Raw genomic sequence first — 15736 nt, forward strand, 5'->3', positions numbered from 1 at the left:
AACTACGGGGCGCTTGTCCTGGAAGTCGAGTTGCACCAGGAAACGGACCCGGAGCGCAGGATCCAGGAGGTAGAGAACCCGGCACACAAAATCTGCGGAGCGCGATTTTCATACGTCCGCTCTACCGCGCGGTTGTTTCCGGACTGAAGAATTCGGCTAGCTGATTTTCGTGGTCGTAGATCGATGACGGCAAAACAAAAAAAAATTTGGGTGACGTCACTTTCTAAACATCCAAACATCCGATCATCCAAACATTGTTATGAAACTTTATACTATGTCTGATGATGATGTATAATGTGATGTATAATGATTCTAGTTCTCACATTTCAGACAAGAAATACGCATTCTATCTCTCCTGTCGATTCCAGACTCAATCGGCTAGGCCCTTCGATGGTCAGCCGCTGACTAAAGATATAGTCTTCAGTTAACGGGTCATCTAATAACAGTGCCGCGCCGTTCTGCAACAGTTGGATGATAAAAATTTTTGCTTGTACCTTACAAATGTGTGTTAAAATACACTTGAAGTTTCAGTAAGCTTCGTTTTATCTCTCCCCATCAAAAAAAAAAAAATCGCTGACAATCACCTCTTTAGGTCTTCAAATCAGGACACTGTGTCAAATACTGTTCATGTACGGAGCATTCATTTCATCTTCATCAAATTAGCGCATCCGTAATGTATTACAGTTACTCGGGCTTTCTTTCTGGAAAGTTACTGGAATAATTATGAATATTAATGTTATGGAATACATCGAGCGCGTGTCGAATAGAATCCCATTTCGACATGAATAATTCTTCTATTTCCATATCATAGCCGTATTATTGTATATAATCTAGTTCGTCTCCTGGAAAATTATAAAATTTGTAGTATGCATCACGTATTGATCGTAAATGTATCATACATATTAATATCGTACATACATATAATATTGACCGCATGTACATATATACTTTTTGGTCTTTGCACCATTGTTACAACTGTTCTATTATTATTCATAATCTATGTATACATTCTTCTCTCGGGTACCTATACTTCAATTAAATCACTGATTTCCTACGAATTTTGGAAGAAATTTATTCTCATTATTAATTTCTAATATCGCCGGCAAGTCGGTAAGTACACACAGGCTAAGTACTGGCTTGGGCTTACCATTGCGAAGACTGTGTTACTCGGAAGGTGAATGCAGTCAGCATCATGTTGAAATCGGTAACTCTCTGATGTTCTTCTAAAGTTCTCAACTCTACCTTCGGGTCGTCACAGAGGGCGCAAGCGCCCGACGACTTTCGGTTGTCACACTAAAGCCCAACTCAGGCAACTGTCTTCGTATTCTTCAGTCAACGTCTAACTCTAGAGGGTACTTTTGGAACGCCTTTATGTTGAGATCACGCAGTCCATACTATGTATGTGCCGATACATCCATGCAGGTGGATATACCCATGGAGCCCATGCCACACAGCCATGGAATCATTACAGAAGCCACGCTACATAAAATATTGGAGCATTTTCTATTGGAGATAGCTTTCCGTGTACAAAAAGTATAGCGGAAAAGTGAGAAAGAAAGGTATAATTAGTTATAATCCGCCTCTCTCGCTCTACACCTGATTGGTCAATGCATTTCCTCTGATCTCATCAAATGACCAAATGCAGAGTAAAAGAGACGGAGTGACGCTAGAATACTACATATCTTTCTCTCTCATCACTTCGGCTGCAATTTTGCGATGTCGATGGGACACGTAGCTCTCTGCAATAATATATGCTCGAAGCATAGAATGTACTGGGAGCATGCCGTCTGATGATAACAATATGAAACAGCAGAAATTTGAAAGATTAGATGTTCTACGACAAGATTTGTTTAATACCATGATGTCGGTTTCACATCAGTTTGATAGAGGACAATAAATGTCGGAATACGTATAGACAGATTTCTGAATCATAAATTGCTGATTTTATTCCTCTTATTAACATCGCGTTACATGTCACTCTATCTAACAATTGCTTACTACCTTATTTTTAAATCGTATTCGGTGATCTCTGTTAATACTTATTCTAATTACTATTTATATTCATTTTCATTCTGTATAGCTGCTTACAGCTAAGGCTTACTGATTTATATTATAAATTTCATTTCTCATATCATCTTGACTGTATCATGTACTGTACTTCGATTAATTTTACATTCGATTTTGGATGTATATTTTTATCAATTTGGACACCATCAAGACGTGTTAACAAACAACCTCTATGCCCATTATGATGCGAGTAGCACTCACGGGAGTTTATTTCAGAGCTCAACAGACTATCAAATTAATGAGTACACTATAAGACGGAATATGCAACTCTGATAATCACTATTTAATATAGTAATTTTCATATTCTGATTGTAGAAAATGTATACTGCACACCATTGCCCTTGTGTGATGATTAGATTTCTATATCGCAAGCGTTTTTCCACGCGTGTTTTCCGTACATAAAATACCAGATTCTATGGCGGTGGAGTGAGTTTACAAATGCGCATGCGCGCAGTACTGAAAAGACCACTTTTCACTCTTGGGATTAAGGACTGGTCTATTCAGTACTGCGTGCGTGCGCGGTAGCCAACAAATCTGACGTTATGCAACCCGATACTCAATTTCGTGCTTCGTAAAAAGACGCTTGACGAACTCTTGTTACATAAAAAATCATGTGCAACTAGGATGCAACGGTCATTTCACCTCGCGTAGTTGTCGAGTCTGCTTCCTTGTTACGAAATACATTATTTTATGTACGTAGTGTTTGATCATATTTTTGAACTGCTTTTGAACTTTAAGTTAAGCTCTATTAATCAACGTATGGAATTGAGGGGCACTGATAGCAACACACTTGTAAAAGAATTGGGTTATATTAAATAAACCAAACCTTTAAGCAATGAATTTGTGAGTGTTCTTTCACACCTTTTCTAGAATTAGCTGAAAATTTCATGGATTACAGACGTCACTTTTGATCCATAGTACATATAAGACTTTGCAGTTTTCGTGATTGTGAACCAGCAAAGGACCGGCAGCAAAAAAAATCCGAAAGGGTTCCTGCCTTCTCGGCTACAACTTTTGAGTCATTGCTCGCAGCGTATTCGGGCTGCGCCCAATCGATTCCTTCCGCAAAATTACGTCGGTATAGTGCCACAAAGAATTGATTCCAGCACTTTTCCACCCACAAAATGAAGTCGACACAGCGTATGAAACATCTATCCCAGAATTTCGGAAAATCGTTGAAATTCTTACAATAAATCCAATAGGGCTTACCTTACTCTTTCCACGAGCAATAAATCTTCTGTCCCAGAATCGATAATCAACGACCACCTCGAAACTCATTCAATAATCAGGATTGCAAATATGGCATTCAAAACATAGTAGGACCAACAGGTGAGAGAATACCAAGAAAACACGAAGAAAATTCATGTTTTCCAGCCGTAACTCTTGATCATTTGTTCGCAGCGAGTCGAGACTGTGCACAATAAATTCGTTTTGCTTACTGTCTGATTGAACTGATCTTATTATTTTTCAAATTCGTGAAAAACAGCATGAAAATGTCCAATTGATCGGTTCTTTTTTTTCTTAACTGAAAAATTCTTTTGCTTACACTTTATTCAAACGACGCTCACCAGATCAATCGGACCTCCCGGAATGCGAAAAAGACACGTAGATCAACATAGGACTATTAGCTGAATAACTGTTCTGCTTTTTCGTAACTCTTTGGAAATAAATATCTTTTGCTAGAAACGATTTCTGTAATAAATAAACATCCGCCAACACAGCTCTTATGTAGTACACATATTTTACGTAACTTGTGATGTAAAATTGTTCGATGTAACAGTATCACTACAGTATATGCATCCTCTAGCACCTTTCTCCTCTATACCATCGTCAAAGCGTGATTACAGACGTCAGTATCAGAATCTTACATTTTCTGTGTTTCTCAAATGTCTACTCCACGTTTACCGTGAACTAGACCAACAATCGATGTCGAACGAATGCCAGGCCACACGCGCACGCCTGCGTGACACGGACTGGGAAGGTTTTTACTTTTGCGTTTGCTCAATTTATTAGGAAAGAATCGCTGCTCGCATCAGAACAACAGCTGATTGCATAAAGTGGCGCTAAATTTCTAAGAGAATTCAGATGTTCCGTATTTGCGGTATCAATTGCTTCGATGCGCGCGCATGAAAAGCTGCGGATTCCTTTAGGATACGTATTTTCCACCTTAAATCTAATTAGGATCATGGGAAGCTTTATTCTGTTACTTCATCGAAAATTTCAACCTTTTCTTCCTGTCACCCTCAGTCCCGATGTGATCAACTTGTGAAGCGTACCGTCTTATTACTGTAAGAATATTTAACCAACGAATTCACTGATAAATCCTTATTGTACATACGTAAATATAAATCCTCATTCTCTTGGTCACATTTGTATAACTTCGTGCTACGTTCCAATTCTTCCACACTGAATATTTACATTCATGTTCGATTTAAAAAATCTCTTCTTTTTCAGATATCTTCTATACGTGACATTTGTAAGTATAGAATATATATCGACAGACTAATTTATTGTTAATATTGACATATTACTTCCCTTGCTAGTAAACGGGACCAAACTGTTGTAATATTAGGTCGGTTTTCCGTAGCATATACGACTCATCCAGTTCCAGACGTTGATGAAATCTGGAAATAACAATGAACAATGTTTTACTTACAACACGCACAAATAAACATATGGTTTCATGTTTTGGAAAGTGAATAGTCACTCAATTAGTAGAACTATTCCGTAAAGATGAAGAATAAATAAATTAAAATGATCAGGCAAACATGATTCCCCGTAAGGACTTTCTTTTCTTTGTTACATTTTTGTAATTCCTATCTCTACCGTAACCGCACTGATGATATGGTCAACTCTGTGACACATAGCTCTAACTCAACCTGAATACAGCGACATGTGAACATTTTTAAAATAAGTATTAACCTACAAACTTACCTATCATGTATATTTGATCGAATTGTCGTAAAAATTAGAAATACCTACTCCTAACGTGCATCAATAAAATTTATCTCACAGTTGAAGCTACTACTTCGAGTCAAATATTATTCAAAAGCTTGAGTCAATATTATGCAAAGGAGTCTAGTATTTATGAGTTTCGTAGTATGAGGAAGTAAGTAATAAAGTAACCCAAGGGAACTCACTTGGCAGTCATGACCTGAACAAAAGGCTTCTCGGTTTGCCTACTTTTTTCCCTCGTTTTTTTTTTTTTTGTACAACATTCACTAGTACTCAAGCGAATGAATTTCTCCAGGGCTCATCATTGGTGAAAAATAATCGTACGAATCGCGAATGACAAAGTATTCAGGTTTGAGTAAAATGAGATGGTGAAGTGTGAAGTGGGGAGAAGAGAAAAGAGAAATGGTAGCACTGGGAGGAATTGAAACCGCTCGTTCCCGACTCCCCACTTCCACTTCTCCACATCCGCAGGTAAGAAAACGAGGAGGGCAAATGATCAATATAGTAGGTGTGGCTCGGTTTTTGGTTACTAGCTCCTCCCACCTGTCCGAACCTGGTGATTCCAGGACTGTACGTAGGAACAGGTACCCGCACAGGATACTCCCACGCCTCAGGTGCCATTATTCCCCCGATGTTTCATCGCCGGTCGATCGGTTGAGGAAAATCTGTGGCCAAAAATTGATCGATTAGAAGTATAGATTAATTTTATTAAGAGATGGTCGTATACTGAGTATTTTATCAAATTGTTAAATTCGCAATTTACGAAGTTTTTCTGTCATAATACACGAATAGAAAACAAATGCTCGGTTAACCGTACGTCATTTCGAATCGCTTCAAAATGGTTAAAAATTGAGTAGATTCTTCCGATTTTATTCTGAAACGGCTCATTTTATTCGAAAAACCATTTTCTACGAACTTACTGAACTATTCTTTGTCGTTTTCGAATCGTTGATAATTTAATTCTGCAACATTGCACCGACGTTGAGTATGATCGTGCTGCATTCACTGCTGATAAAAAATAAAATCAGTTTCAGTGATTTCGTGGAGGACAGTCTTCTTTCTGAATAAAATGAGCCATCGTACAGTGAAACAGAATTATCTGAATAGGTTTTTAGACATTCTGAAACGATATGAAACGCAAGCATCGGTATTTAAGCTTTTGTTTGTGATAGCAGTATTTTCAATTTTCATGTTTTTCAAGAGATCATCGCACCTTGCAAATACAATCATTTGCTGAATGCTCAATGAGGGACCATTTCGCAATGAGCTCGACAAAACGTATCGATTTTTGGCTAACTATACGCGTCAGCATAGAAACTCCGTATAATTGTCAAATAAGTCTTCGCGCATGTTTAACTCAGTTCACCCGTGCAACTGAGTATTACCTTCGATAAAATGTCTGTTACATCTATTTGACAAGTGATCGATGGAATGATTTTGTGAAAAACCATTCGATTGCGTAATAAAAATATAACTCTCATTAATCGCAATGTGCGCTTTTGTTATGTAATACACGTGCAAAAAATTGGGCTAACGTTACACGCTGCATTATCAAGAGCTACTCAAACATGAAATATAACGAAATGTAAAAACCTTGTACAAATGTAGCGTTATGCAGGAAGTTGAAAGAATATTCTTTAATTGCCGAAATGCACCAAGAGCTTCGTTCGAATCTCTCTCAATGTATTTACTTCTATTGCTCTCGTTTTCCTTCTACAATATCACAGCCGAATCCCTGCATCGAACGTCTAGACGCACCGTATGAATGAATGAACTTTCCTCGAGCCATCCATAAACAAATAGAAATAATAAAAATTTCAAACTATCTCCTAAAACAGCGGACAACGTATCGCGGGGGTTTTAGGCCAGAGCGATGCCTCCGCACAAAGGTAATCGGAAAACCTGGCATTAAGCTCGGTCCGTAATTCAGAGGCGTGTGGATAAGTCGGTGCACTCCTAGATCCGAAGACAAGTCGCCGGGAGTAACTCTACACCATTGGGGCAGAGCGGAGCATAGAATGCACACATATAACTCGGCCACGTCTGCATACATACCGTCCTGCAATATTTCATACACCAGGCTAGGCGGCGGGGGTTTAAGAAGGGTGAGGACTGCGGCATGGGGCGAGAACCGAGGCGAGGATCTGGGGTTCCATCCACCCTTTGCGAGCCAACCGGCGTGAATAATACGCGGCGTGGAGCCCAGTTTTCGGACGCTGAACGATCCACGAACCTACCGACGAACGACGGACGGACTGACGGACCGACGGATTGATAAAGATTAAAGGTGAAGGGAGGAGACGACGCACGGCGATCGAGAGCGAGATACACGGAGAGAGAGAGAGAGAGAGAGAGAGAGAACGATAAAAGGCAAGAAGGGGAGCGGAGGGTGTTTGGACCCAGGCGACAGAAGTCAGCGACTGAAACGAGCGGGGGATGATGTCATATGGGGGTCCTGTGCGACGGTGTGTCCCATTCCTGATGCCTGCTTTTCGTTGGGGGGTCGACGGGGCTACACACGCACGGACGCGTGTAGAAATACGTTTACAAACACATACGCGTGCCGAATTGATGCATTGACCGATGATAGGGACGTACGTATACCTGTGAACGTTCTGATACAAGTGGCGCAGCCCCGGCAGGACGCCTTGATAAATCGATAAACGTATAACCCATAACTATTTCACAGAACTCAAAAATCACTGCGTATGTGGAATATCGCAAGTGCTCGGGAATTTATCTTATTCAATGTTCACCACCGGTATGCTGTATGAAGAAATTGTGGAGATGTATGGGATGGATTAGGTACATAGGTAGACAAAAAAATATTCTGCCTTTTTGGTTTTATGTTTGAAGGAATAAACTTTCATTTTATGTATCGAATGTTAATCAAAATCTTCGTTTATCAATTATAGAGTTTGTTTATGTCTTTTTTACGTTGATAAATAAGTCTTGAAGTTTTCGGTTGATGGCATAAGCAGCAGGCAGGAGCACGTTGAAATTAAAAAAAAAAAAAAACTTTATTTCACGAAACTATTTTTTCTGTCATTAGTTGCGTGGAAGAAATCAAAATTTGACATCTAGAACCAGTTATCCTGTTGCAAATCGTTCTTCGTTTTTGTATCCTCAAACTGACCGGTATCAAAAAATTGAAAATCCATGTGGAGTTGATGATATTGGTAAAACACTATAACCATAAAAACGTAACGATTTACTTGACTCACTTCACTGCGTAGAATGGTATACATATTGTTGAAAAAAAATCCGTAACGGTGTTCAAAAATTCGTTTTCATTGACAGATTATCCCGAATCAAGAATGCTTACGATGATGCAAAACAATTATAGTTTTTCTAAAATATAACTCACAATCAGTTGCAGCTCCAAGCTCGTTGCAAATCGGTTGCAATTTTATTGCGAGAGGCTTAATAACTTTTTACCCGTTGTTCTTCTATCGTGTAACTATGCAAACAGGAATCGTATAACTATCAACTTTACTCCGACCAAGTTACTTCTAAAATAGATTAAAGTTTTTCAACCATTTTCAATTAGTTGACGAAAATTGAAGTACCATTGAAGGACGATATTTTTTTTACTACACTGCAGTTTTCTCTGTTTCTTCGCGATACATGGATCTTTACCGAAGAGTAACAAACATTAACGATTAGAAGAAATCTGACAACCGCATAGACTCAAAAATCGTAGTAATTTTGATTAAATATGATCCCCTAGATTCAGTTTCCGTACAACGAGCGTGAATTACGGGCGATTACGAATAAAGTAACAGTAACAGCAAGCGTGAAACTTGATTTCTCAAGCGTATAGATACAAATGATTGCTTAATTCATTTTTTCAATTATTCTTCCTTCCTTCGTTGGGTCCGATCAACGTTATGATTTCTAAAAAGTCGTGATTTCGATACTCTCGCGTTCCCCGCCAGGTTACGGACCGAGTTAAACACACCTTTATAGCCTGACATTAGGTCCAGACAGAAGGATGCTGGGCAGAGAGACGCGTGTCGCCCGATGGATTGAGCGATACGTTTTACGTTCCTGGCGATATATACTGCAGGAGATGACTCATGCGATCGCTCGCTCAGCTTCCCTGTTCATCGTCAGTCCCGTACCGTATTTATACAATGGCATTACAGTATTGTGTCCATAGACGCCACGGACACACGCAGACACGCCTGATGGATAAAAGGTATAGAGCACCAAACTCGCAGTGCGCTGGAGGCACACAGCTTTGTTCATACGGGGGTCCACGAGGTCCGCGGATCCTATGGGAGCCAAGCGATGGGGTCCAGGGGGAACTGCTCAACTGCCACGTGTCGGGTGCAACGGTGCCCCCGAAATCCAAGGGGGTGGTGTACATACATCTAGCCTCTCCCTCTCGTCTCCCTCTTCGTCCGACTTTCACCCCCTCTTTCTCTATACTCTCTACTTGTTACGATCCGCAGACGCATTATATGCCATGGGACATAATGGGAAACCCGACTTCTTTCTCATCGGCGAACGGTAAATTACCCGTTCCATACTAGGTATGTCGCATCGAAATTACGGACGGGGTGCAAGTCGAAGGTGCCCGCGGGGCCCCGCATTAAATCCTCCCCCCTCTCGTACTCTGCGAATATATGCCGTGCATTTCGGGCCTTTGTTCCTCTTCGCCGCGCTCCAGTGTCAATGCGATTTTCTATCGTTTTACCGTTCGCACGATTTCGAAACAATCGCGGTGAACCCACGATTTGAAACCCATCTTGCGGCGCGAGGGGAATGGATTAGTCACACGGTCAAACGTGTGATGCGAGACAAAATGTCCGAGCAGTTTTATCTTGGGTTATATGGTCGGCTTCTGAGAGCGATATCGTTTTAAAAACTAGATTTTCACTCGTCGCAACATTTCACCTTTGGTGGAAAAAGAACAGTATTGGTTTCGGTCGAAAATCGGTTCATCTAATTTCTACGAATCTTCACGTTTTCGAACCTCTGGAATTCGAAAAACAGGTTTTTAAAAAAATCTCGATCTGTCGATGTGTCCGGCAAACTTCCACGATAATCTCGGAACTGTTTGGATGAAAAAATTTTAAACTTACCTAGAGGATTTTACAACGGAATGATGGTCATAAAAAATTGCTATGAGTCTAGTTCAGCTTGAACTTCCGGTCCTACCGGAAATAAATCGATTTTCAATATTTCACCGAGAAAACCTTTCCTTCTTCTTCTTTATCACTTTTTCTAAATAATCGACCATGTTTTTTCCAGTTTATAGGTATATTGATTTTTTTTTTTTTTAATGTATAAATTTTTTGTCGTTCGGAAAGTTTTTTCCATTTTATTTCATTTCGCTGCCAAGTCGTACCAGTTTCAGATTTTTAACTCGGCCGTTATCGAGATCATCGCGGATGCTGATAAAAAATATCGCGAAAAAACTGTTTTTCCTGCTTGCTTTTCTACCTTCAAATTAAAATTCTCTAATTTGCAAACACATTATCGATATTTCCTGTGAAACCTGCGATTAATCCTTTAGATCCTGTCACGTCACATTTTCAAACCGTACAAGAATTTTGATGATTTCGTGCACTTCGAACCAAGGACTTGAAGTCTACAATAAAACTTCAAAAACACACAACGAGAGAAAGTTCTGATTGACCATACTTTTATCTAAAACATACTTCACTGGCAGGAAAGTTCAGATTTATAGTTGAAAAAACTTAATAAATTTTAAACTGTCTGCTTAGCTAAATGTTCTGTCTGTATATATATATATATATATGTGTGTGTGTGTGTGTAAATAAATTTTACAATTATTTTTAGTATTGAAATAGTTAATAGTACAATACTTATAGCTATTTATTATATAACACCTTCGTGTTGGTATCTTTCAGCATTTTGACTTTATTTATTCTTGTCGAGTTTACGTCGATTTATACCATGGTGAACAAAAATTTGGTTGAATTCTATTATAAAATCTACTTTCAAATGAACAATCATTATTTAACTACGCAAAATTCTTCTCAGTACAAACTTTCATTGCCTATGTATAAATAATATACAAAAAATAGTTTCGCAAATTTTCACACGCTTCACATATTATTGCACAGAGCTAACGAGGTATATATATAATATGTGAAAATTATAGTTTATAATGTGGAATTGAACTTGAAAAATATCGTGTTACCGCGGGATAAAAATTCATAAGAAATATTCAGGATTCAATTATACACGTGGATACGTAAACGCAGACGGTGCTAAAAATACTCGGAAATGCGATTACGTGGGGTGACAAAACGTGCTCTAAATTTGGAAGCGGCAGGTTTTTTGCTTTTTCCTACCGGGCATTTTTCGCAATGACAAACCAACTAAGCACTCCGCGATCCCATCGTGCGTAAAAATTGATTAATCATGTACGGACGTTAGAAAAAAAATCAAACGTAATTTTGCTACTTACAAGGACAGAGTCATAAAATTTTGCCGAGAAATTTTATCGTGGAAAACGGAAATTTTTCAACACCGGGATGGAAAACAATGAATAATTTCCAAACTTCAGCAAAACATTTTCAGACGTATGTGCCAAAAAGGTGAATATGAAGGTAAAAAGACGTATAATTTTTTTTTCCGCGGCATTCGCTACCAAAGCACTCAAAACTCATATCTAAACTAAAGTTGGCTGAAAAAATAAAGATAAACGGCCTTAGATTTTGTGGATACGTCCACTAACTACCAAAATATATTTTTATTCATCACATTTATAAATGGCATAAGGTCGCATCTGGCAATTTTGTGTTTTTTTCATAAACGACGCAAAGGCCCTCGAAACATAAAGATTTATCGATTTTGGAAAAAGTTTTTAAAGTTTTATATTTTTGCGAGAAATGTTATCGAACGTAATGGTATAAGTATGGTATAGAGAATGTTTAGACATTTTTATTTGCTCAGAAAATAATATCGTATGCGGGCAAATGCGACCTCACACCATAAGTGAAAGTGATTATTTTTCACAAGGATCGTGATAAAAAGGGCGTAACGACCTTTTACCATTAATCGATCCTTTTCTAAATTTCAACATTTTCGAATGTATCCTCATGTTTTTCGCGTAAATAGAAAGTGGAAAAATAATACCCGTTTTTATCTTCACACGTGGTAAAAGTTCAAACGAAATGCTCACATCTACACTCTCGTTACAGAATTTATCAACTAAAATAAATCTTAAAAAGGTCCAGAAATATTCAGGCAAATGTTGAAAGTTTTTTTTACCTTACAAATATCCTCCCGCACGAACGTGTGCAAAATTTATTTCCCTTGCGCTACGATTTACGAACAACCGTAATATTATATCTCTTCGTCTCTCGCGCAAAGAAACTTTGCGCGTCGTTATCCGATACACCAAACGAATGTGCGTAACGAATAACCTTGAATAAGGTGAATCGGAGAAGTAGTAATGTAATATTACCAGTCTGCAGGTTCCTCGGCACGTCGATCTCCGGACTCCCGGGGGAATCCCTCGAAGCCATAACCACCCACGCTCGCACAGTTCTTAACGAATCTCGCGAAGCTGTGCACTCACAATTTTATCTACAGTGTGACTCACACTCGTTCGCTTCGACGGTTCATTTTCGCCATAACACTGCCAACGAAGAGATGCATCGATCGCCATATTTCGTACAGAGAGTACGTCAGGGTGTAGCGGATGAGAAAAAAAAATTGCGTTTTTTCATCGCAACACCCCCTTAAAAGTTTGTTTGGATTAAAAAAAAAGATTCTGTCGAAAGATGAGCGTTTTTCGAACTGTGGAAAACGAGCTTATTTCATTTTTTCAATGTTTCATATTTTTTTTCAATTTACGATACATCGTGAATAACAATTTTTTTTTCTACAGCTTGAATCTGTCGAACGTCAATTTACGACTCACAGAAAACCCGCGGTTGTGATATTAAGTTTTCAATTGGTCTTTGAGCAGTGTGTGCGACGACTTTTTCATTATTAATTCTCAGTCTCGTGATATAATTATAATTTGACGTGAAATTTTAATTGAGGAAAATATAATTCCCGTTCGATGTGCTGTCACGTTACGATCGTGATCTTTAGATTGAATTGGAATTTTAGAAAAGAAATGATAATCGAAGCGCTGCAACCTGTTTCTTCGTAAATTTCATCGGATGCTAAGAAAAATAATACGTACATGAATTTTAACAAGTTGACTAGAAACGACTATCCTCATCGCCTAAGATGCGTTAATTTCTGCATTTACATGAAGAAAACCATTATTTTCACACCGTATTCCAGAAAGTTTTTACCTTGAAAAATTCAACTCGCATAGTTTTTATCACACGTACCTGTAACCTTTTGCGGCACATTAACTCTATCAAGAGGCGATTGCGGTAATTGTGGTCTACGGTCCCAGATCACGTTCACCGTTTCGAGTTACCTATCTCGATTCCCGAGTAAAGTGACACGCTCGAATCAAGTGGGAGTTTCAGCCTCACGTCAGACAGATGTTCTCGTTATTAGCTATTTCACCTCGTCTCGTGTGTGAATAGCTGTTGAAAACGGCGGACATCGACCCTGAAAAAACTTCGGGATTGTACTTTCTATGATTTATTTATAATTTCTGCTCCTTTTTTCCAGACGACAATTCACAGAGGCGTTCTAAAATCTATCCAAGATTTTGTATTGTAAATATGTGAAATGTATCAACGAGACGAATTCATTCGAAAGGTTATTCCTAACATCCTGCGGGTTGCCCACGTGATTGGTATAGGTATAGGTGAATTAAAAAAAAGATGGTATCTTAATTACTAGCAATTGCTCTTAAATTGAATAAAATGGAAGTAGAGAGGTGCCCGCATATAGTCGCATAAAAAATCTCCCGTACCTTTTGTACGCACACCGTATGGCTGTATAAAACTTTATACACCACGCATAGCACAATCGTATTTATACGTACGCTCAGTGCACCATAAACAAATTTTCGGGCCCTTGATTAATCAGCGAAACGCGTAAAAATGAACTTATCATACGTTCGTTAATTTGTTTGAACAGCCTTCATCGTTTCGGAAGACAGAAATATTTCGCAATTTGTTTTCGATAAAGTTGTCGTTCAAATGATGAAAATTTTTCTTTATCGTCAGGTCGTCGATCAACGTGGAAAATGACGATTCAATGTCATGCCCAAAATTTTTCGCACCCATCCAACGCGTAGTATCAAATTCGTTGTACGGAAAACAGAGACGTTTTTTTTGTTTTTTTTTTTTTTGTTTTTGGAAAATCAAGAATTAAAAGAAAATATGTCGGAATGCCTCTTTTCCTGTGGTTGAACACGCGACACTCTGCGCAGTAGATTTTTGCGGATGTCTGACTTGAGAAACGGTTCGGAATTCCATCGGTTGAATATATTTCCGATACGACGGGCTCCTCGCGTTTCTAGTTTCGTCACTGCCTCCGCCAGTATTCTTGGTATAGTTAAGCCAATTGACGATTTCACTGGTTTACGTTAGCTTCTATGCCTGTGTACAACCGAGTGCCCACATCGTGCATGTTGAACGTTCGTGCTGCGACACATGGCGTTACGCTGTAGCCGTCGTTATTTGAATTAGGTGAAAAATGAGAGGTCAAACAGAGAGACGTGAACTTAACCAGGTATAACGAGGTATGCGTACCCATTCGCTTCACGTCGGAATTATCAACAGCGGTAATTCTGACCATCCGACGATCCGGGAATTCATATTTACGTACAACTTTGCACGAGTGTTCTTAATTTTAGCAACGATAGGTGAAAAATGATAATACGTTTCTACCTCTGTGAGGAATATTAATTTATATAATTATACGTGTAACTTCAAGTCAAAGATTAATTATACGTTACTTATTACTTAAGATTCGTTATAACAAACAAATAATTTTAATACTGTATAGTACAGGCATTATTTTCACCTATTAATAGTGCAAATAAATTTGGAACATCTTGTACGACACGACCGATTCAGTGACAGCTGTAAAACTAAAAATTGAAAAAACGAAGAAAATTTTTGCTAGCAAAGAAATTTCTGCCGAATATATTAAATTTCAAACCGTATAATAAGCTAATGAATAATTCCGGGTGAATCATTCTACTTTTATCAACACGAAATTTACACTACATAATTTGTACCTGCCAAACAGTCTCTGAACACGACTGCAGTATAAGAAAAGAATTATATTCGATGTTGCGACAGTTTTGATAAATGCAATATTACCGTTATCCTGTAAACGTTTTCAAATAAATATAATCCCTCTCAATGCTACTGTACCGACACCGTAAACGCCGGTCTGTATATTAATTTCGTTGCTCAAGGTAGAGAGAAAGTCACTAAAAATCCCAGTGCGTCACCCGCGAATTTAGGGATGACCGCGACAATCAGTTTCTCGCAATTCGTATTGCTACGTCACTAACGATCTCTATATTCAAGAATTTTTTGCATAACTACGCCGTTTCGTTAGGTTTTGATATTTTTCCAAAATCTTCGGTCATTGTACAGGAAATACCTTCAAGTTAAACGACCTTTTTTCCTTTTTCGGTTTCAACCACTCAATCAGCCGGAATCATGTCAGCAGTGGAGGAACTTTTTATTTTTATTTTTGGCGCCTCCGAAGACAGCGCATAATTCGCTTGGATCTCAATATTTTTCTGTAAAAAAATTATGCATATAGGTCAAACATAGCCAACTATGTTAATAATTTT

At 38.6% G+C, this 15736-nt stretch overlaps 1 protein-coding gene across 7 annotated transcripts in view; it reads right to left on the reverse strand.

The window, feature by feature from the left end:
* Positions 1–4559: 4559 nt before the first annotated feature.
* The window catches only part of LOC124296721 (uncharacterized), a 40547-nt gene continuing 29370 nt past the window's right edge, over positions 4560–15736 (reverse strand). For 4 of the 7 annotated variants that reach the window (XR_006906446.1, XR_006906447.1, XR_006906449.1 and 1 more), the window contains 2 exons: positions 5566–5687; positions 4560–4691 (listed from right to left, as the gene is read on the reverse strand). Coding sequence is in view for 1 of the 7 variants with exons in the window: in XM_046747016.1 (XP_046602972.1) it covers positions 4607–4691 (85 nt within the window). In the remaining 6 variants the exon portion in view is untranslated. Of the gene's footprint in view, positions 4692–5207; positions 5402–5565; positions 5688–13352; positions 13582–15736 lie in introns of those variants that run through there. The other 3 variants (XR_006906450.1, XR_006906451.1, XM_046747016.1) reach the window with 3 other exon arrangements.

Source organism: Neodiprion virginianus, chromosome 1 (assembly GCF_021901495.1).
Source record: "Neodiprion virginianus isolate iyNeoVirg1 chromosome 1, iyNeoVirg1.1, whole genome shotgun sequence".
NCBI classification, from domain to species: Eukaryota; Metazoa; Arthropoda; class Insecta; order Hymenoptera; family Diprionidae; genus Neodiprion; species Neodiprion virginianus.